Raw genomic sequence first — 23750 nt, forward strand, 5'->3', positions numbered from 1 at the left:
AAAAAAAAAAAAAAAAGATGTTGCATTTAATGCATGTCTAATAAGCAAGGATGTCTATACTAAAAGCAACTTTTCATTGGTGAAAGCAAAGAAATAAATAAAAAGTTGCTGCTTGAATAAGTAGGTTCTCTTCACAGCCAGTGGTTATCACACACCATTTACAGGCTCCTAACCACCTCTTTCCCCCACTATAGACATTAATGTAGAGGTGCAAGAGCCACAAACGTTATTACAGTCAGATTGTGCTTGATCGGATGAAGAAAAGCCAATATAAACCTTGGTTAACTGGGTGAATCATGTCAGTTTTTCCACAGTCTAAACATAACCTACTTTTTCTTAGGATACCAGTGGAAAATGGAGTTATGACTCCCTGCTAAGTAATCAGAAGAGAGAAACTAATTAAATGGGAAAAATAGGAAGGGAGTAAAACATGTCTTGTATCCAGCAGTCGGTAAGTTGCTAACAGTATCTTGTACAAGACAAATAACAGAATGAAAATATGGGCAATAGAGAAAAAAAAAAAAAAGTTTTAAAAATGAACAAAATACACAGCTGGGAGGACAGCTTTTGTACCAGCCTCAATTCCAAATATTGCCTCCCTGCAATAAAATGCAGAGCCACGGCATTGACAGGAGGGAAGGAGCCGTGAGAAAGCAGCTTAAGGTTGGCCATACTTCACTCCTACAGATTCTTTTACAGGTATACAGGTCCATGAGAACAAGTGCCCAGCTGTCAGCCAGCACTACCTCCTGCTTGGCAAATGTACTCCGTTAATAAGAGGCAGAAGTGGAGGGTGGAGTTCCAGCTGCGTTAACAGTGAGAAGTGGTCAGAAGGAATATGGGGGTGAGGGCAGCCAGTGATGTTGTTCTCCGTCATCCACTGAGGATCTAAAGGCCCCAGGACGCCAAGAACGTCCATGTGCGTCTTGGAATAGAAGATGTAGTCAATGACACCCTAAAATGCAAACAAAAAAATTTGTGAAGTGAATTAGTACTCATCAGTTCAGCTCCAAGACAAAAAACATACAGTATACAAGAGTCAAATTCAGGACTTGTTACTTACAACCTTCATAATCTGCAGGATTTTACAAAAAGTTGTCAAGTACATAAGGGTGACAGATTACTTAAAGTGAATGTTCACAGAGCTTATACAAAGGTGAAGCCGTGTTCACTTTACATACCCAAATCATGTGCCTTTTTTTTTTATAACACCTTACCTGTAAAAAAAATAAATAAATTGGAGTACATCATAGGACACAGCGCCTTAAGTATTTAGTGGGTTATAGCTACCTTCAGTTGTTAACACTGGCCCAACCATATAGGGGACGTCGATTCCCCCATATAACCCCCTCCTTCCAGGAGTACCTCAGTTTTTGTAGCCAAGCAATATAAACAATATACTTAAACCCCATAAAAGAGGGTCGGGACCTCTGTGTCCTGTGATTTACTCCAAGAAAAGGATTTTACAGGCAAGCTATTTTCTTTATCGTACATCATAGGACACAAAGCCTTAAGTATTTACTTAGTGGAATGTCCCACAGCAATGCTACTTGAGGCGAGGGAGACAACCCGTAGGGCACCCCCAGACCTTGAGGACTTATACTGCTGCCTGCAGCACACTGTGCCTGAAGGCGATATCCTCATTCCATCTTGCATCCACTTGGTAAAATTTTTGCGAATGTATGGACCGAAGACTGATTTGCGGCCTTGCAGATCTGAGCAAATGAGGCCTGGTGACGCAACGCCCAAAATGCACTAACCGATCTGGTAGAGTGCGCCTTAACTTGAATAGGGGGAATCTTACCCCTTAAATCATAAGTTTGAATTATAACTTGCCAAATCCACTTAGCAACAGTGGATTTCGACACTGTCTTTTTTTTAGGACCTTCTGGCAGAATAAATAAGACAGTCTTAAGCATTTGAGCAGTTTTCTTTAAATAGATTTTCACTGCTCTTCCTACATCAAGACAATGTAGTGATTTTTCTACCCTGGAACATTGTTTTGGGAAAAACAATGGCAGGACAATATCTTCAGATGAAAGCCTAAAACCACTTTTGGCAAAAAGCCTGGATGAGGGCATACCGCCAACTCTGTCCTCACGAATAATTAAATATGGCATTTTCCAAGAAAGAGCAGCTAATTCTGAAACCCTCTTTGCTGAGGATATAGCAACCAAAAATATCAGCTTCCTAGTCAGAAGGACTAAGGGAACATGCTGTAATGGTTCAAATGGCGTTTTTTGCAACACTGCCAAAACTAAATTCAAGTCCCAAGGGGTTAAAGGTGATTTAACTGGCAGATTAATCCGCATCACCCCTTGCATACAACCCCAGACTAAAAAGAATGCGTAGCAAGCGGTCTTTGAAATAAAAATCGATAAGGCTGAGACTTGGCCCTTAATAGTACTTGGGGTCAACTTCATCTCTACACCCAATTGTAGAAAGGAAAGTATTCTGCCTATAATATAATATATCAGAGGGTGCCAACCCTTGGATTCACACCAGGAAATGTAAGCTTTCCAAACTCTTTAATATACAGCTCTGGAAACTGGTTTCTTTGCATTGATTAAAGTTGAGATAACAGACCTGAAAAAGCCCACACTTCTTCAGAATGTGGGTTTCAATAGCCAAGCGGTTAAATTTAGCGTTCGTAAAGTAGGATGGAATATCGGCCCCTGCAATAGTCTGGCCTTAGTGGGAGAGGCCAAGGACCCCCCACTGCCATCTTTACGATCTCTGCGTACCATGACCTTCTGGGCCATGCTGGTGCTACCAGAATTACCGGCTTTCTTTCCAGCTTGATCCTGCAAAGTCGTCGAGGCAGCAACTGAATGGGGGGAAAAGCATAGATCAGTGAAAACTGATTCCATGGGGTTACCAGCGCATCTGTTCCGAATGCGAGTGGATCCCTTGTTCTGGACACAAAGTTGACCAACTTCATGGTGAACCTGGACACTAAAAGATCTTTGTCCGGAGTCCATCTTTGGCAAACAGCACAAAACACTTTGGCGTCAATGGACCATTCCCCTGGGAATAACTGCTGGCAACTTAGATAATCCGCCTGTCAATTTTCTACTCCCGGAATGAAAACTGCCGATAGGGATGGGACATTCCTTTCTGCCCAAGTTAGGATATAGTTCACCTCTGAGCTGAGACTCTTGGTGCCCCCTTGGCGATATAGGCCACAGCTGTGGCATTGTCGGATTGAATCTGGACTGGACAATTCTTTAACCTGTAAGTCCGGGTTTTCAGAGCCAGATACACTGCCCGAATCTCTAGGATGTTGATGGGCAGGGCTCTTTCAAGTTTTGACCGCTGTCCCTGGACAGTCAACTCCTCTAGTACTGCTCCCCAGCCTGAGAGGCTGGCATCTGTCGTTACTTCTTTCCAGATTATTGGTCTGAAGGATTTCCCCTTCAGCAAATTCTGGCTTCGTAACCACCAACTGAGGCTTTGAGACACTCATGGGGACAGCCGCATTGGCAAGTCCAAAGCTTGGATCGTCTTGTTCCAAGCAGAGAGGATTCTGTTTTGCAACAGTCTTGAATGGAACTGGGCATAGGAGACCGCTTCGAATTAAGCTACCATCTTTTCTAACAACCTCATGCAAAGGTTGAATTGAAGGATTTGCTTTTGACCTGGCCATCCATACCAGCTCTTGTATGGAGCTGATGTTTGCTGGAGGCAAGAACACCCTTTTCTGGGCTGCATTTATGATCAGGCCTAAGTAATCGCTGTCTTACTAGTTAAGGAAGACTTCTCTAGGTTGAGGATCCAACCGAGACTTTCCAGGCAACTGGTTAGAATGTGCATACTTTGCCTTAAGCGAGTCACTGACTTGTCTATTAACAATAGATCGTCTAGGTACGCCAACACTGTTATGCCCTGTGCCCTCAACCTGGCTAGAGGTGGGGCCAGTATTTTTGTGAATACACATGGTGCCGTGGCTAGCCCGAAGGGTAAGGCCGCAAACAAAGTGCCGTTGTTTCACTTAAAATCGCAGAAACCTTTGGTGAGCGGGAAATAAAAGGACATGCAGATATGCATCCCTGATGTCGATGGACACCAGAAGTTCTCCACCTTGTAGGACGGAGACCACTGACCCGATCGACTCCATTCGAAATGAGCGAATTTTTAGGATCCGATTTAGATTTTTTAGATCCAGAATGGGCCTGACATCTCCATTCAGTTTTGGTACCGTAAACAAGTTTAAATAGAAACCTAAACCTTGTTCTTCAGTGGGGATGTCTATGAGAGTCAATAATTGGTCTAATGCTTGAAACAGAGATTGTCTTTTCCCTGGATCCTTGGGAACGTTTGATCTCAGAAAGTGAGATGGTGGAATATTCTGAAACTCTAGTTTGTTTCCTAGAAAAAGAGCCCATCTGTCCTGAGTGTTTCTCTGCCAAACTTTTGTGAGGGGAGACTCCTCTTCATGAAGAGGTCTTCGTATTCTGCTTTGTAGTCTTGCGGCGCCAGGTCTTCCTTTAAGCCTGGACCCGACGCCGTGATTTTCCTCTGGAATCTGACGATGGAAGCAGTCGTCACTGCCTAGAGGTGGATGCGCTTGGCGCAGGAGAAAAGTCCATTTAAAGGAAGGATGTTTATACTTTCTTTTGACTGGCTGGAAATTGTCTGGATGTATTTATCCAAATCTTCGCCAAATAGTCGCTCCCCATGAAATGGGAAACTAGACAGTAGGTTTCTGCAGGGTGCTTCGGCAGACCAACCCTTTAGCCAAAGGGTCCTATGCATGTGTACTAGCACAAGTGCAAGGCGAGACACCTGGTGAATAGAATCCTTTGTAGCATCTATGACAAAACATAATGCTTTTGGTAAAATCGGCCAACTCACTGGCCTGTTGTGCAGGGAGCTCGTTAAGGGCCTCTGAACTGGTCTTTTAAGGACCGACAGATGCCTATAGCTGCAAATGCAGGTTGAGCAACAGTACCCGCTAAAGAAAAAGGATTAACAGGAATTCCAACTTTTTATCTGTTGGAACCTTTAACTTGTCCAGTGGACAATGCACAAATGCCACATTTTTATTCACACTGGAAATCGCAGAATCTACTGCTGGAACTTTCTTTCCATTTTTTGGTGAATTTTTCCTCCATAGGATAGAGAGCTGAGAATCTCTTTGGAGGGAGAAAATGCTTATCCGGATGATCCCATTTGGTATAAATAAGCTTCTCTAGTAATGTGTGGACTGGAAACACATGCACTAGTTGTGAAGGTTTCAAGGAACCCAAAGAAGAAACCAGACTTTCAGCTGACTCTGTTAGGGGTAGCATAAAAGTGGAGCGAACCAGGTTAGTAAGGATTTATACCTCAGATTGTGAAGCTGCAACTTCAACTGTTTCCTCCACAGAAGAGTAATCTTTTTTTCCTGATCGTTTGAGGGTAATGCCTCATCCTGTGCCCACTGTTGCCCTGGTAAGGGATCTAGACCGCTTCTTATCCCCTTTAATGGAGGATGCGATTAAAGCAGCCAATCTTCCTTCTAAGCCCTATAAGATGCATCTTCAGTCACATATACAGGGGTTGAAGTGAAAGAAGCAGTTGCACCACCAATTGCTTCCAATGACTCACCCTGGCTTGCCATGTCAGGTGTCTCCGGAGAGGATGAAAATGTGGAGGCATGTCTGGAGTTCCCAGCACCTGGGGGTGGTTTTGGTGCCTTGAAGCCATAGTGCAAAGCACAAAAAAAAACAAAGGTACTCTAAGCCCTTGTACACACAGTCGGAGAATCTGTCGGAATGAGTCTTATCGGACCGCGTCGTCAGATAATCCGACTGTGTGGTATGCATCGGACTGATTCCGTCCGAATCTCCGTCCAACCCAATTTTCCAACATGTTGGAAATACTTCCCGACCAACTGGGCCGGACGGACCTAATCCGGTCATGTGTAGAGCATTTTCATCGGACCAAGTGCCACGCATGCTCAGATCAAATTCCTACATCAAAGCTATTGGCTACTAGCCTGAATGTAGTCCCATCGTAACGAAATTACGTCATCACGTTCTGAAAGATGGGATTTTTCGCCAACTTGTCCCGACCGTGTGTATGCAACAGTTTCGGACACAATCCGTCGGACTAAACCCGACGGGCAAAATCCGACGGATTTGGTTGGCAAAATCTCCGACCGTGTGTATGTGGGCTTAGAACTGTTCCATTTGAACAATAGTAGTAAAAACAGTGGTAGCATAGAATGATCTAATGCTAAACAATACGTTTTTTTCCTGTACTGCAAATGCCTGTGTAAACACCTCACGTGCACCAGCGCTTCTGTGTCCTGCGGCAGCCTTGCTTCAGCCGCTCTGACAGACACTGTTTCACAGAGTATCAGCTTTAAGCTTTTTCAGGTGTGAGCCCGAATGTCTATGCGCCACGTGCTCTATTTCCTGTGCTTTAGCAAGAGTCACCTCAGAGGGGAGGCAGGTGAGAGGGGAAGGGGGGGATTTACACAGCCCTTTATCAGCTTTTCAGATTTATGCTTGTTTAAACATAACATGTATCCCCATTTAGGGGGGGGGGGGGGGGGGGAGAGGTGACTGACCCACCCCCGCCTCCAGCTGCTGAGACACACGATGCATTAGCACAGATTTAGACAGGGTCTATGAACTATTAGTCCCTCTAGAGGAGTCTAAGGCATTTTACAATATAATTGAAAGAAAAGTCACAGGTGGACTTTGCAGGTCCTAAGCTTTCCTCTTACCTTTTCCTCACTGCAGGATACTGCTGTAAACAGATAGATTCAAATGTCACCCATCACGGCGGGCAGCATGGTTAAACCTTCAAAGACTGGGGCCCTTTTAATAGGGGTTCTATTCCTTTGGACCTTGTATAGCACCCCTTGGGACAGATTTAAGTAATGTAGCAAGACCAAAAAGAGTCCTGGTTCCTAGGGTCCAGCCCTCAGAGGAGCATTACAGACAAAACCTCGTTATTTTATGCGAGGCCCAGGTACAACCTGGAGCCGCAGTGGCAGGATGGATCCTGGAGGCTTTTTAAACCCAGCATGGATCCATCCTGGAGCTCAACAGAGCACATCTTCACCCGTGCCAACACCTTTAGACACTGGTGAAATAACTAAGGCACTCCTGGAAGGAGGAGCGGTTATATAGGGGAGTCAACACCTGAAAGTAGCTATAACCCCCTAAGTAAATACTTAAGGCTCTGTGTCCCATGATGTACGATAAAGACATTTTTTTCACATGATTGCATGGCTGGAGTGCCAATATCTGGAGATAGCTTCACCTCATTTACTAGGCTCAGTAACCACTCAATAGCCATTAGAGGGAAGGTACTCCACATAAGGGCCGCCAGTGTCTTACAGGTATATAGGCCCTGGCAGAGACTGGCGGTGGGATTTAGAAGAGGGTACACAAATCAGCTGCACATGTACACATTTGACACTCAGTTGCATCTTCGTAACACTGCCTCCTTGGATAGCAATGTCACAGCAGTAGGGGCCCAGTCTAGGCTGGAAACCAATAAAAAAAACTATAAAAACAGAATAAAAAATTATTGGCTTCAGTGGAAAGGTGGGACATGGGGCAAAATTATTTTTATTTTGGAGGGAAAAAAAAAAGAAAAAGTTTTGCCTTTAGCCGAAGGGTCAGTATTGCTACAGATGTAAGAAAAAATTATGTACTGTATGTGCCATTATATTTTTTTTTTTAAGGGGGGGGGGGGGGAGACAGTGCCCTCCAAGTGTAGCAAGAGACTGACATTTTATTAAAAATAGGCAACTCACAGACACGCAAATGGGATCGCTCCAGAGCTCCCCAGCGGGACATACTGTTCTTACAAGTGCATCTTTTTTCTACCTTTGTGAATTGCCCATTTTTTTCCGGACAAAATGTTGATCTCTTGCTACACTTAAAGGGAGCTATTCCATTTCTTGTCTTCAGAGACCCCTTCTAGTCCTTGTGCAACTGGCTGCCCCTAAACACAAGCACCTTTGGACATCCTGTATATTTTGATTATATACAGTGGGTATAGAAGAGAATTACCCCACTTTAAAATAATCGCATTTTGTTGCTTTGCAGCCCGAAATGAAAACACAGTTTTATCCAGCTCCATTTACTCAGCGCTACTTATAACATGCAAGCAAAAAAAGATGTCAGATTTTTCCACCCCCTCCTAAAACTGACTTGTAAATTCATTTAGGTGAGGCTAATCACCTTCTCAATGGCACACAGCCATTTGACTTTCAACTGTGATCAGCTGTGTAGGTAGGGAAACTAGGCAGGGCTGCCCTTTATCACCTTTCCCGTTTACCCTAATGACAACCATTGGCAGTGGCATTCCATTCCTCACCTGCGGTTGGAGCTCTGGAAGTTGGGAACATTAAAGAATGTTTAATGCTGTATGCAGATGATATGCTGTTTAAGGGATACGGGCGAGTCTCTAAGCAGTCCTCACTATTTTGGGCAACGTTGCAAAACTTCAGGCCTTAAAGTCATTTGGGATAAATGAATCATTCTCCCGCTAGACTCTGATACGAGGGCGGCGGTGGACCCTGGGTTGCCACTACAGTGGGTCACTCAGTTTACCCATTTGGGAGTTTGCACATCTCCAAGGACTGCAGATAACTTCGGTCTGAAAATCTACTGCCTCTGCTGTATCACCTCAAAATGGATATTTAAGAATCTACCCCCTTTGGTGTTAGGATGTATAAACCTTCTGAAAGACACTGCTGTTTTTTTTTTCACGCAATTCCCCCATTTGGATTACCCCTCATTTTGGTACATTTGGTTCTTTCATATGGGGAAACTGTCCATCCAGAATAGGCCTTACTGCACTTCAAAAACAAGGGGGCTTAGCACTCCTTGGTCCTTCTAAACATTTTTGTCAGGGGACTTCTTGGGGATGATAGGGACTCTGCCACAATGTAAGCAGCAGTGTTAGGTTCCTATGGAGCATAGGTCTCCTCGTGTACTGAGGATTTAGGGCTACATTTCCACTGATGGGCCCAATGCGAGCCACCATTAAGGCCTGGGACAGTGGTTCAGGACTTGCTGCTTCACCACTGTGGAGGAACCCTTGTCCTCTTCCCCCCTCCCTGCCCAATCCATGGAAAAAAAAAAAAAAAAAAACTATCAAAACTATATAAAGAACTTTTTTCTGTCTCTCCCAGGAAGCAATGGGTGGCAGAGGTTGCAGATTTGGGAGGAGCAGAGTGGGACGTTATGTGGAGTGTCCCATTCACTCACTTGGTGTCAGCTAAAGACCGCTTAATTCAATAAGTTTCTACAGAAGATATATTACACTCCAGCGAAGTTGTCCAAAATGTACCCAGACACATTGGCAGAATGTTGGCATTGCTCAATCTCCAGCCAATTTTTTTCACTTTTTTGGGGATTGTCAGGTAGCCAAGGAGTTTTGGTCCAGTGTCAGGCGCTGTGTGAGATTACTGTGCCTGCGAAACGGTGCCAACAGGCTTGCTTGGCTTGGTGGAGGGCTAGCGGGCACGCCACACTTTGCTTAGCCTGTTACTGTTCTATGTGTGTAAGGTGATCCTCTAGTGGAAAAAAAAACCCATGACGCCCTCACAATGGTACAGGAAAGGGCTTGTAAATAGGGAAATGGTGTTCTATAAAGAAATGTACCCAATTTGTGGACTTTTTCCTGCTTGCAAATTGATTTTATTCCTCGGGATAATATCCTTGAGGGCTGGATGAACCAAGGGAACTTGGCCTGGGGCTTAACCAAGCCTCTATACATTCTGTCCTGGGCAGACACCTAAGCTGCAGGTTCCTGTATTTCCCCTGAAGCATATACTGCTCTAAGGAGGCCCCCCCATGTCAGCTGAAAAGATATGTCTGCCGGGTCTGGAGTCCTCTTTCTCCTCCTGTCTACTAAGCCCTCTTCAGAACAACTGTTTTCAGTAGCCTCATATTCCTCCTTGGAGTCCTGATACAGAAGAGATATCGGGGTTCCGGACTCCTACTGCCCTCTGCCCTGTTAGAGGAGCCCTCCTGGGAGAAAACCTTTTCTGCTAGTGTGGGGTTCCGGCTCCTTAGACTTAAGGCCTTCCAAGCATCCATTATGAGTTCACAGCATCTCTGTTTGTATAGAGAGAAAGTCCTTCATGACCCGAGATGTTGCTTTCCCCAACTTGTGAATACATTTGTAGCAAAAGGACTTATAATGGTTTTGGGGTAACTTCTCGTTACAGTACCAGCATCTTATAGAGCAGGAAGAAGTCTTTATACGATGACTGGCAACCCCCTGGGCAGTGACATCCTCTCATGTAAAAAGACACACAAGGTAGCTTACAATAAGCACAAAGCTGTGTCCCCCATTATAACCCCTGCCAACTAGGTAGACTCGCCCCTTGTGGTCTTCTCCATAGCTGTAGCTGCTGCAGGCCTCTCCTCTTGCTCCATCCTGCACACGGCTTGCGTCCTCAAGTGGGTAGGTATCGACTAGACTGGCGAGAGCAAGGCGTGGATGCCTGTTCCTCTGCCAGCCAAACCTCCACTCTTGGACGAAAAACTGCCATTTTCTTGAAGCCCAGAAGTGACGCGGAAATGCGGCAGTGTAATTTCCGGCATTGGGGAGGAAGCCACATCATTTCTCTTACAGACGCCGGACAGATGGCACAGGACTCTGTTGGTGAACTGCCCACTGGCAGCCACCTGGGCGACCCAGCAGGAGTCGGAATGCGAGAGCGACCGCTGTAGATTCTGCCGTTCCCCATGGTAAGGAGAGAGAAAAAAAAAAAAAAAAACACACCAGCTTCTCTATTGAACAGCCCAGTTAGGTAAGGGGGAGGGAGCAGGAAAGCGGTCCCTGAAGTTCTGGGTCCCCCACTGTACCCAATGACCTTCAGTACTCAGGGTGGCCCTTCCAAATCTGCTGCCCCCCCCCCCCCCCAGGAAGGATAGCCTCTACCAGACCCAAAAAGCTTCACAAGCTTGCGGTCCGGCTCCCAGGGGGGAGACCAGCCCCAGGCCTCGGGTCTTTTGGGGAAAAAAAAATAAATAAATGGTTTCGCTATGGGGAAACACAATCAAGAACTGAGCAGCACAGGGAGGGGCGGGGGTTTTGACCTTTGTTGATTGTGTTTCCTGTTAGGGTGCCGTCCTGGAAGACTTGAGAAAAACTGATCAGCTGTAGTTATTTTTATTAGCTCAGCAGGAAAAAAAAAAATTATAAAAAAAAAGCTTTGAGTATTTCAGTCCCTGATAGTGCAACTGAAGCAAGCAATCAGCTATGCCCCCCCCCCCCATTGACAACCTTCTGCCAATGACACAAAGCACACAGCAAAAAGGACTACAAAGTGGTTGGAGAAAAAAAAAAAAAAGTTAAATGTCCCTGCATTGCCTAGTCAGAGCACAGAATTGTCAAACTGAACTTGAGAAAAACTGCAAAGGAGAAGTGCAACATTACTAGAGACATCCCAACAGACTAAAGGCTATAATTGAAGCAAAAGGTGGTTCAAAAAAATATTGACACAAGGGGGTGATCCTTTTTCAAAACTCAATGGCACGTTGCTGGTATACATCTTTCACTTGAACGCAAGTTGAACTCCGTAAATAGGCATAAAATAAAAAATGGTGTCTTAATTTCAGGTTGCAAAGCAACAAAAAGGTACATTTTAAAAGGGGGCGATTTTCTATACAGACTGTACACATTTTAGAGACTCCCAAGTGTATTATTGTCTTTAGCCCCATTGGCACAGATTGACTTTCCGGTTGGGTGCAAATACTTACCCCCACCGTGATACATTTTTATGCCACTTTGAAGCCAAACTGCATTTAATCATAATAAATTACATAATCAGCGTACCTTGAAATCAAAGGTGTAATTGGTGTAAGGCATCAAGTTGTTTTCATAGGCACTCCTCAGTTGGAAGCCATGACTAATTCTTCCATCCGGGGTCCCATTCTTTCCATTGTAGCTGAAGTTTGAGAGACACTCATTGTATCGAAGCTCCTTAAAGTCCTTGTGATTGTCAGCTACCACTCCATTTGTCAGATACTCCACCACACCTGTTGCACAAAACAAATGTAAATACAATGCTGGGCAAAAAAAATAAAAAAATCTAAATTGTTTGCACATTCCCAGCACTTGGCTTGAAATACCATATACTATATATTGCTATGTTGTGTACATACTATAGTGAATATTCACCAAAGTTTACCCGCTAGAACATGAATTTCACATTTTGCAGGCAAACAGTCATACATATTTGTGAATTTTCACTCTAGTAGCCCTCAGGAATGTCACACATTGCAATCAGCACCCTCATTGAACTAAAACTATTAAGGGATAAAATCACCTGGAGATAAATCTTGCGCCTAAGCTAACTTTTCCTGGGTGAGCTAAAATATACAAAATTAAAAAAGTACTAGTATATACACACACACACACACACACACACACACACACAAGGTAAAAGAGCAAGAGAACTCCCGGCCATTTTTAACACATGTAAAAATTTACAATGAATACATTAACAAATCTTTCAAATCTAAAACCAATATACATTAAAACCTTTATAAAATACACCGGTGCCCAGACTATGGGACATCAAATTATTCACATATTCTTAACAAGCTGTTAGAGCTGTTAAAAACAAACCCTCAATCGCACCTTGAGTGGCTTGTACTGTAAAGCAATTCCCAAAGATCCTCAAAGATCAAAGCAAAAACTCAAGGCTGATTTCAGTCCTTTTCTAAGAGCTTAGAGGCACATTCTGGTCATTTACATTTGAAGGCTGCAAAGAACTTACCAGTAAAAAAAATGTATGTACCGCGGTTACATTTTTTATCTCCCCAGGATATGTACATACTTTAGTGCTAGTCCTGAGCTACTAGCCAGGTCAAGGGTTTACTTGCTACCAGTTGTCCCATCCAACCCCTGCCCCTAAATCCGCCCCTAAACACGCCCTCATAAATGATCTCATGAAATGACACGGAAATGTTTTATGCAGAATTAAGTTATAAAAAATTATTAAATTTATCAGTGCTACCTCACCTGTTCCGGGCAAGAATGGATCAGAGCACGGAACATCACTAACAGCTTTTATTTCAATTGCTGTGCGATTTCTGCGCTCGCCAAGGAGCCCTGCCTCCTGGCCTAGGTACTTTAATATACATCACGCATCCCAGGATTGGACAGATTATCTGTCTATCGAATTACCCCGGCCAGGAGGAGGGGCTGTGAGTGACAGCAAGTGCAGGGAGCACACAGCAATTAAAATGAAAGCTGCTACAGCAATGTTCTGAGCTTTGATGATCCGGCCAGGTCTCTTCTCTTCCTCTGGGCAATCACTGAGAGAAAAGCTTCCATTCAGCCACCCCTACCGGTGGTGCTTGTGGCCCCCCCCCCCCCCCCCCACTTCCAGGCAGCCAACGCTCACCAGCTCTCATAAGCCACTCGCAAAGTAGAGCAGAAATTTTGAGGGCTGGTGTACATAATCTGGACACTGGTTTACTTTAATATACCATTGGACCGAATATAAAAGCTGAATTAGCATAGGTACAATAATTGTACATATAGGCCATCAACGTTCTACTGTTAATGTAAAATCATATATCCAATCTTTGCCTCAAGTCCCAAGATAAAAGGCAAATTGCCATTTAAAAAAAAAAAGAAAAAAAAAAAAAAAGGAAGACATGAAGAAGGGACTAGCAAATTAAAGCCTAGTTAATTTTACCTGAATCCGGTAAAGAATTTAGATCAGCACACAAGACAAAGGGGATGGAATTTGGATCAGGTGCAGGGCTGCCAGGTCGACTTGCAGCCTTCTCTAAAATGCTTTTCAATTCAGACACAAACATCATAGTTTGGATAAGCTTGACATCAGAGTACTCTGGGTCCCAATGCATATGGGCATTTGCTACCATGAGTAGCGTTTTTTCCGTTGAATGATGTGGTTTCATGCCTAAGAAACAAATAATGTTATTCAGATGTGCCCAAAGCCAGTTAATTTTTTTCCCCCCTGACAAAAATATTGTTTAAAGGTTTAATTCTAGCTAGGGTGGTAAAGTGTTATAATTGCTCAGATTTTTTTGTCTCAGTCAGGGAGATTCATCCCCCCCCCACCCCCCCGTACTGGTAGAGAAAAAGGGAGGGGAAATCCAAAAATGACCCACAATAGGGATAAAACTTTTCAGCAAAAAAAATTTAATAAGACACACAGCCATTCACTAAAGTTTGAAGAAAAGCGGTTTAACTTTAAACAGCATAGAGGGTTCGTTACTGTAATAGTGGTAAGGATGTGGAATTCTCTTCCACAGGCGGTGGTTTCAGCAGGGGGGAATCGATAGTTAAAAAAAAAAAAAAAAAAAACAGATATGCACCTAAATAACCACAACATACATGGATATACAATGCAATACGACAAAAATCACACACATAGGTTGGACTTGATGGACTTGTGTCTTTTCAACCTCGCCTAATATGCAATTTAGACCGGTAATTCCCTCTAAGCTCCTGTTACGTCTCTGGAATAGAAAATTTACATTTTCCCAATGACACATATACAGAAAAATATAACCTAGCAGGCATTTCAACCTTTCCCCACTCTATCCAAAAGAAAAAAATAAAAGAAAAAAAAAAAAAACAAAAAAAGTTATGGCTTTACATACATATTGAGTGGACCTATTCAAGTCAACACTTTACATTAAATACCTAGGATGATATTTTATTTTTAGCCCCTTTGCTTGCCTTGAGGTACCTTGGTCAACTAGACTGTATAGTCTATTGTTTTCAGACTATACAACAAAATAAAAAAAAAAGATTAAAAAAAGCCACAATTCCCCTCTGCCTGGCTATATTTGCTTTTATTATTCTGGGCAGCATCGGTCACACCACACAGTGTACAGGACCAATGGCTTCTAGAATTTCCTAAACTTAAGGAAAGCAGCAACTTTGTAGAATGTGCTGGGTTTTTAAGCTGGGCGTAAAAATTATACACTTTTTTGCTGGGAAGCTTGAGGTGATTTTTTTTTTGATCTCAGGCTTTCCAGCATAGGGGGAGAGATAAGGGGATGTCTAGACCCCAGAACAAAATGAATGGAGTGGGCTGCCTGAGACATACTGGGAACAGCAGATCTGAGATGTCCCATCAGAATGGGGATCCACCTTGTTTACAATGGAAGATCCTTATTCTGTGTACAGCGATCGTAGGCAGCCGGTGGACATAGACCCGCGGGCGCGCCCGCAATCTCAGGTATGGCTATTTGCGCAGGAGAGCAGACCTGCCGCAGTACCACTTGCCGACTGGTCGGCAAGTGGTTAACCACTTATACCCCAAAGTACGTCCAGGGACGTCCTTGAATTTCCGGGGGTATATCTGAATGATGCCTGAGGCCACAGACCTAATTCAGATATCAGCGTTTTCAGCCGGCAATTCCCTGCACCATAAGAACGATCATAGCGGCTGTTCCGCCGCTTGATCGTTCTTATGGGAGGGGACGTTTCCCATCCCCTCCTGCCGCCCTCCGGTGCTTCTACCGACTCACCGCTTCCATCGGTGAGTCTATCACAGGATCCGTTGGCCAATGGATAATACCATAGAGATTTCAGGCGGACCAGATCGTCCCCGGAGTCTCTGATCGTTCGGAGGCCAGGCGCGATGTTATGACATCACGACCGACCTCTGCATTCAAAATAACGGCGTCGATTTGGCTAGGAAGCCAGGATCTTTTTTTTTGCTTCCCAGCCTAGAGGTGAGATATGGGGTCTTATTGACCCCATATCTCACTGTAAGTAGGTCTGATCGTGCCATATTCCTATTACAAGGGATGTTTACATTTTTTTATTTTTTTTATTAAAAGGTGATTACTTTTATTCCTAAGTGTCAAATAAAATAAAAAAATGAATAATAAAAAAATTTAATAAAAATGAGCTCGTACACAGAAGCGAACGCATATGCAAGTCCCGCCCACATATGAAAACTGTGTGCAAACCACACATGTGAGGTATCGCCGCGAACGTTAGAGCGAGAGCAATAATTATAGCACTAGACCTCTGTAACGCAAAACATGTAACCAATAAAAAAAATTTGAAGCGTCGCCTATGGGGATTTTTAAATACCAACATTTGGCTCCATTCCACGAGCGCGTGCAATTTTGAAGCGTGACATGTTGGGTATTTACTCGGCGTATCGTCATCTATCACATTATGCAAAAAAATTGGGCTAACTTTACTGGGTTTTTTTTGTTTTGTTTTTTTAAGCATGTATTTTTTTTTGTTTTTTGTTTTTTTTTGTTACTAACCCAGAATCTGCTGAAAGGAAAATACTTTAGACCAGTTATCTGGAAGGTGGTAATGACAGATGCCAGCCTTTCAGGTTGGGGAGCAGTGCTAGAGAAGACAACCGAAAGAGCCTTGCTCATCAGTATCCTAGAGATTCGGGCAGTGCATCTGGCTCTGAAGGCCTGGACTTTCAGGTTACCGGATTGTCCTGTCAGGGTCCAATCTGACAGTGCCACAGCTGTGGCCTATATCAGTCACCAAGGGGGCACCAAGAGTCGCACAGAAGTGAACCATATTCTAACTTGGGCAGAAAGGAATGTTCCGTGCCTGTCGGCGGTCTTCATTCCGGGAGTAGAAAATTGGCGGGCAGACTACCTGAGTCGCCAACAGTTATTCCAGGGGGAATGGTCCCTTCACCCAGACATTTTTCAGGCTGTCAAATCTAGCGACATGGAGATATGCATCCCTGATGTCGATAGAAGTTCTCCTCCAAGCAGGATAGACACCACTGACCTGATCGACTCCATGCAAAAAGAGCGGATCTTCAGGAACAGTTTCTGATTCTTTAGATCTAGAATGGGTCAGACATCTCCATTTGGTTTTGGTACCGTAAAGAGATTTGAATAAAACCCCAAGCCTTGCTCTTCTGTGTGGATTTGTATGATCACTCCCCGAGTCCGTATTCGGTCGAGTGCCCAAAACAGATTGCCTTTTCCCTGGATCTTTGGGAACGTTTGACCTCCGAAAACCAGACGGTGGAAACTGACGAAATTCTAGTTTGTACCCTAGAGGGACCATGGAGATGAACCATCTGTCCTGAATTTCCTCTTGCCAAACATCTGAGTATTGCAGAAGTCTTCCCCCTACTCTGACTCTGGAAAGGGGGGCGCCCCTTCACAACGAGGCTTTTGAATTCTGCTTTGCAGGTTTCCGCCCCCCAGGACTTTTGTGCCTGGGCCTGACTGAGGCTTTCCTCTAGAGTCAGACGGCGGAGGCAGTCATCACTGCCTAGAGGCGGATGTCCCTGGCACAGGAGAACGTCCGCTTCAATGAAGGGCATTTATACTTTCACTTTTGACTGGCAAGAGAGCACTTTTCCACCACTAGAAAGAATTTAGATGCATTTACACAAATCCCCAAATGGCCAATCCCCATGAAAAGGAAAACCAGTCAGGAGCTTTTTGCATGGTGTTTCGGCTGATCAATTTTTTAACCATAGGATCCCCAAAGGTTTGGTAAAATATGGTCATGCTGGATAGACCCTAGTAATCAACTATACGATGGTTTACCTAGTGGAGAGGAGTGAGGTAGAAGTATTAGATGGGGGCAAATGGTAGAAGTAGAGGAGTGAGATGTAGGAGAGACTAAACTAGGGCACGATAGAAATATAACTAGATTCTGTATACAAGAAGCTGCCATGGTTTAAAGTTTGAAATTAGCGGTGAACAACTTGTTGAGTAAAATGCATCTATGTCTCTAATGTTTTGTTTAGTATACGCCAAGTTACTTTCGTCCTAGAGGTGCCAGGTTTATTTATTTGTTTTATGCGCTTTCCTATTTGTAGATATTTCGTGGATTAATGTGACATATCTGTATGCATGTTTAATAAAAAAAAAAAAAAAAAAAAAAAAAAAAAAAACACCCACACAGGATCCTGCGCATGTGCACTAGCACAAGCGCAAGGCAGGACACCTGGTAAATAGACTCTTTCATGGAGTCTATGGCAAAACAATGCTTTTGGTAGTTTGGACAAATCACAAGCTTGTTGTGCAGGAACCTCCTTAAGGGCTCGTCAAAACTGGTCTTTTCGGGATTGACAGATGCCTTTTGCAGCGACTGCAGGCTGAATAACGGCACCTACCAAGGAAAAGTGCTTTTAAACAGGAATTTCAACATTTTATCTGTTGGATCCTTAACCACTACAATACAGGGCACTTTCGCCCCCTTCCTTCCCAGCCCAATTTTCAGCTTTCAGCGCTCTCACACTTTCAATGACAATTGCGTGGTCTTACGCTGTACCCACATGAAATTTTTATCTTTTGCACAAATAGAGCTTTATTTTGGCAGTATTTAGTCACGAAAAATAGTGTAAATTTGGAAAAAAAAAAAAAAAAAAAAAAAACACAATATTTTCTTCTTTCCATTTTAAAAGAAATCCAATAAAAACTAATTTTGTCATAAATTTAAGCCAAAATGTATTCTGCTACATGTCTTTGGTAAAAAAATAAAATTGGTTTGCGTGATCACGGACATATGTACGCAAATGACCATGTACAGATGTGTGCAGGTGATCACAGACATGTATGCAGATAATCATTGGGACATATGTGGGGGACATGTGTTTTTATTATTGGGGGACATGTGTTGGCACATTGTGTTTTCACTGTGTTTTAGACTAGACTGGTGATCAGTGAGTAAAAAGCTAACACACAGCTCATGCTCCCTGATAGTCAGCCGGCTGCAGCGATCTGCTCTCCTCAGCGACGCCTTCCGTGTGAGGAAAGGAGAGCCGATTGCCTAGCAACCGGTTGTTTGTTTACATCACATTACGGCTGTGATTGGACATGACCGTCACGTTCAGGAGGGCCAATCACAGAGCCCTCCTGCCGATCCGAGATGCGCCGTGTCCGGGTGACACAAGCACATTGCGATCGCGCCACTGCGTGGGCACGCGATCACCCTACTTCTGAAGGACATTCAGGAACATCCATTCAGAAGTAGAAGGCTCCCACCTAGCCGTATATATACACATTGGCCGGGTGGGAAGTAGTTAAGCATTTGTGCATTGTCTACTGGACAAAAGACTTATTCATGCTGGAAATGGCGTCAACTGCTGGTACATGCCATTTTTTGGAAAATTTCTCCTCCATGGGATAGAGTGCTATGAATCTCATTGGAAGGAGACAATGCTTATCCGGGTGATCCAATTCCGCATAAATAAGCTGTTCTAGTAATGCACGACAGGAAATGCATGCAAAGGCTGTGAAGGTTGTAAAAGGAACCTAAATAAAACAGAACTTTCAGCTGACTCCATTAGGGGTAGCTTGAAAGTGGAACGAACCATCTCAGTAAGAGATTGTGCCACCATTTTTTCAGATTGCGAGGCTGAAAGGTTCATCCATCGTTGTCTCCTCCCTAGAGGAGTAATCAGTGTCTTTCGTCTGAGGGCAACACCTCATCCTGTACCCACTGTTCCCTTGGTGAAGGGTCTGACGGGGGGGGGGGGGGGTCTAACACACTTCCTATCCTTTTGGATGGAGGCTGCGATTAAAGCCACTAACCTTCCTTCTAGACCCTGCAGGGCAGAAGAAAATGCATCTTCCGTCACGTATACAGGGGCTGAGATGCGAGAAGCAGCTGCACCACCAATTGGTTCCAATAACTCACCCTGGCTTGCTGTATCTGGTATTTCAGGAGAGGATCAGTGTGTGCATGCACGACTGGAGTTCCCAGCACCTGGGGGTGGAATTTTTGGTACTTTTGTGGTGTTTTTTTGGAAGCCATAGTGCAAAGCACAAAAGCAGAGGCACTATTTGCTGAGCAATAGTCTAGCAGTACAATGCAGTTAGAGTAAAAATGGATTTCCTGTATTGGAAATGCCTTTATGAATCCCCTCATGGACGTTACATCCTGAACACTGCGCCGTGCCTAAGCCACGCCCCCTCACCACTTGTTTCAAACTAACAGTAGTCCACATGTGTGGACAGTTTTTCGGGTCTGCCAGTCCAGACCCATAGAAGGGGAGGCTCGGTCCTCATGAATAATCAAGTATGGACAAGGGCTGGGGAGTAAAAGCTTTATGGCTATGTGGGGAATCTTTCAGCTGACTCGGTTAGTGGTAAATATAACATAGGGAAGCCACCACTACACCCCACTGTTGTACCTTCCAGACCCTCAGTTTTCCGGGGGGGGGGGGGGGGGGGTATGGTGAAGAACATGCTGCAAAACTTTGTTCAAGGGTAAGAATCCCCTCCTGGCTGCAGAGACCACACACACATGCTGTTTTAGAGGGACACCGAGCTGACTGAAAAGCAGCGTACCAAGGTATGTGCATTTATTCCCCTCTAGTGTAGGACTTTAAGACATGACATTTTACTCATGGAAGAAGAAAAAAAATAAAAAAAACCCATAGGTGGACTTTTTACAGTTCCTAGGCTTTTTCCCTTACCCTCGCTGCAGGATACTGCTGTAACAGACAGATCCAAACTTCTCCCATCACGGCAGGCTGCATTAGCAAACCTTCAAAGACCGGGTCCCTTTTTATTGGGGTTCCACTCCCTTGGACCTGTATTAGCACCTCACCAAGAAAACACTTTAGGTAATGTAGGCATGACCAAAAAGCCCTGGGTCCTGGGGTCCATCCCAGCAAGGAGAGGCATTACAGGCAAAACCTCGTGCTTCATATTCAGAGCACATCTTCACTCGTGACCAACACCTTAGACACCGGTGAAAAAAAGGAAGGTACTCCTGGTAGGAGGAGGGGTTATATAGGGTGTGAACTTTCTGTATTGGGTATACCAGTGCCCATCAAAAAGTTTCACATGTAGGAGAGAAATGCCAGAATTGGTTTGGGTGGCAAGCGGTTAATTTACAATATACATTTTTCAGAGTGCCAGGACAGAAACTGTCGCTATGCTTACAGCATGCCAATGTAGGACCCAAATGTCTCAATCCTGAGGTTGCAGTTACTTACCGGTAACATTCTTTTCCAGGAGTCTCAGGACAGCCACCATAGAGACACCGGCTCCTCCCTTCCTAGGAACCACCACCTTCAATTTCAGATTTAAGCCTCATCCTCCCTTCAGCCCCTCAGTTCTTCACGAGTCCCTCCGGGCCACTGGGGAGAAACAAGAACACGTCAAAACCAAACATTATGTCTTACCTGACGGTCTCATGCAATGAGTTCTTCATAAAAAGTTCCAATCAGGGTAGGTATCGGTGTTGTCCTGAAAGACTACTGGAAAAAGGTTACCGATAAGTAACTCAGTTTTTCCCCAAGACAGTCTTTCAGGACAGCCACCATAGAGAGGATAAGCGAGCACCTTGCATTAGGGTGTGACAACCGCCTGCAGCACCTTTACGACCAAAGGCTTGGTCTTTAGCAGACAGCAGATCCAATCTAGTGTGTCAAAAAACGTAGAAAACTGGACCATATTGCAGCCCTACAAATCTGCTCAGACGAAGCACCAGCCCACTATGCCTGAGAAGTCGCCACTGACCGAGTGGATTGCGCTTTAATACCCACTGGAGGTTCCGCCCAATCACCAGAGCCTGACTAATAGCCATCCTCAACCATCTGGCAATTGTACGCCTAGAGGTTCTGGACCCCGAGAACAAAACAAAAAAAAAAAAAAAAAAAAAGGAGTCAGACTTCCTAAACGGACTTGTACTAACTAAATATTGCAGGATGCACCGTCTAATGTCCAAACTATGAAAAATACGTTCCTGTTCCCTCACAGGTCTCAAACAAAAAGGTAACAATCTCCTGACCCCTGTGAAATCCAGAGGCTACTTTCGGCAAAAATGCCGGATCCGTTTTAAAAAACTACACGGTCCGGGAAAACCTGAAAAAGTGCTAATTCACTTACTCTCCTAGCCGTAGTGATCACCACCAAAAATACAGTTTTGAGGGTGATCCATTTTAATGTGCAGGTTCTCAACAGTTCAAAGGGTTCCCCTGTGAGCTCCTGCAAAACTAAAGAAAGATCCCACAGCAGGAAAGGAGAGATTCTCACAGGCCTGTCTACTCAAGACTTTAAAAAACCTCACTACCCATGGATCTATCGCTAGTGGCTTTTCTAGAAAAACACTCAAAAGCAGATACTTGTCCTTTCAGGGTACTAAGGGCTAGGCCTTTATCTGCCCCTGCCTGCAGAAACTCCAACACTGCTACGGAGCTGTGTATATTGAAAGAGCTTTCTAAGCACCAACTATTGAAACGCTTCTACACCTTCCGGTAAATAGCTTGAGTTTTCCTCTTTCTACAATTTAAAAGCGTAGCCACCAAGTGATCAGAAAACCTTTTAGTAACTTCTTCAGAAGCCAAGCTGCGAGGTTCCACCGCTCTACCTGAGGACAACAGACTGACCCCTGGAACAGAAAATTCTCCAGGACTGGGGAGTATCTAGGGAGGTTTTGCAGCCAAGCCCTTCAGAATGGAGAACCATGGCCTAGGCCAGTGTGGGGCAATCAGGATGAGAACTGTGTTCTCCACCTGAAATTCTCAAAACTGCAGGACTCAACCCAAGAAGGGGGGAGGCATAGCACCTGGAGAACCCGCAGCTCTGAGCCAGGCATCCACTCCCAACACCCCGTCCTGCCTGCTTAGGGAAAAGAAGAGACACGCCTTTGTGTTTTCCCTTCAGGCAAAATAAAATAAAAAATAAAATCAAACCGATGGGATCCCCCACCTTCTGGTGATCAATTTGAAGACCTCCTGCTTCAATACCCAGTTGCCTTCCCTCAGTCTTCCTGCTGAGGAAGTCCGCTACCAGATTCTGGTCTCGCTTCAAATTAATCGCAGAGAGACAGAAAATTGGCCTCGGCCCATCTGAGGATGGATTCTGACAGAACCCAAAGTGTTCCGCACCCCGGTGGGCCCCCGTTGATATAGGCCACCACCGAGGAGTTGCCTGACCGAACTCGCATGTTGACCCTGAAAAGCTCTGAGTGCCAGGTCCACCGCTGTCAGCTCCCTCCAATTCAAGGACCTCATTGCCTCAGTCTTCCCCCAGGAACCCTGCACCATCCTGGCACCTAGAGACGCTCCCCAAACTGAACCACTCGCATCGGTTGTTACAGTCCTGGATACTGGTAGGACCCACTCCAGGCCGTGACAGATTTACCTCCTTTCTCCACCAGAGAGACCTCTAGACCTGCGATGGAACTGGAACCAGTGAATCCAAAGACCCCCTGGCTGTGGTCCCAGATCTTCAAAATGAACAGTTGCAGAGGACGAAAACATAATCCCTCCCACTGCACTGCTGGAAGTGTGGATTTCAGTAAGCCTAGAGCCTACATAATCACCCTAACCAAGACCTGACAGGTGCCCTGGAGAAGCAACATTGCACGGTCTATCTTCTGAATTTTTTCAGAGGGAAGAAAGACCCTTTGCTCTGTCAAATCCAACACATAGCCCAGAAAAGTGACTCTTTGGGATGGGATTAAATTGGATTTCTCCAGGTTTAAGAGCCAACCCAGGTTCTCCAAGATGTCTCTTGTTACCTGAAGATCTCGAGCCAACTGCTCCGGGAAGGCGCAAACAGGAGGAGATAGTCTAGATAAACAATCGTGATGCCCTTGAGCCGCAGCAACGCCAGCACCTCTACCATAACCTTGGTGAAGATACAGGGAGAAGAGGACAGACCAAAGGGAAGGGCTTTGAATTGGAGATGAAGTACCCCTTCCACTATTCTTACTGCCAGCCTGAGAATTGTTTCAAAACTATTGATGCCATGAAACAGTTTGGTAGAAGTGCCTTCACCGAGTACACCGAATCCATCCGGAATCTCCTGTAGGTGACAGATTCAGAA

General features: G+C 44.6%; 1 protein-coding gene across 2 annotated transcripts in view; it reads right to left on the reverse strand.

Moving 5' to 3' along the window:
- The window catches only part of CNOT6L (CCR4-NOT transcription complex subunit 6 like), a 174846-nt gene continuing 151096 nt past the window's right edge, over positions 1–23750 (reverse strand). For both annotated transcript variants that reach the window (XM_077476085.1, XM_077476084.1), the window contains exons 11-13: positions 13673–13900; positions 11800–12002; positions 1–955 (exon numbers count right to left, since the gene is read on the reverse strand). In XM_077476085.1, coding sequence (XP_077332211.1) covers positions 743–955; positions 11800–12002; positions 13673–13900 — 644 coding nt within the window. In that variant the 3' untranslated portion in view covers positions 1–742. The remainder of the gene's footprint in view (positions 956–11799; positions 12003–13672; positions 13901–23750) is intronic.

The sequence above is a fragment of the Lithobates pipiens genome, unplaced genomic scaffold, assembly GCF_037356315.1.
Source record: "Lithobates pipiens isolate NorthernLeopardFrog02 unplaced genomic scaffold, aLitPip1_a1.2 Scaffold_13, whole genome shotgun sequence".
Lineage (NCBI taxonomy): Eukaryota > Metazoa > Chordata > Amphibia > Anura > Ranidae > Lithobates > Lithobates pipiens.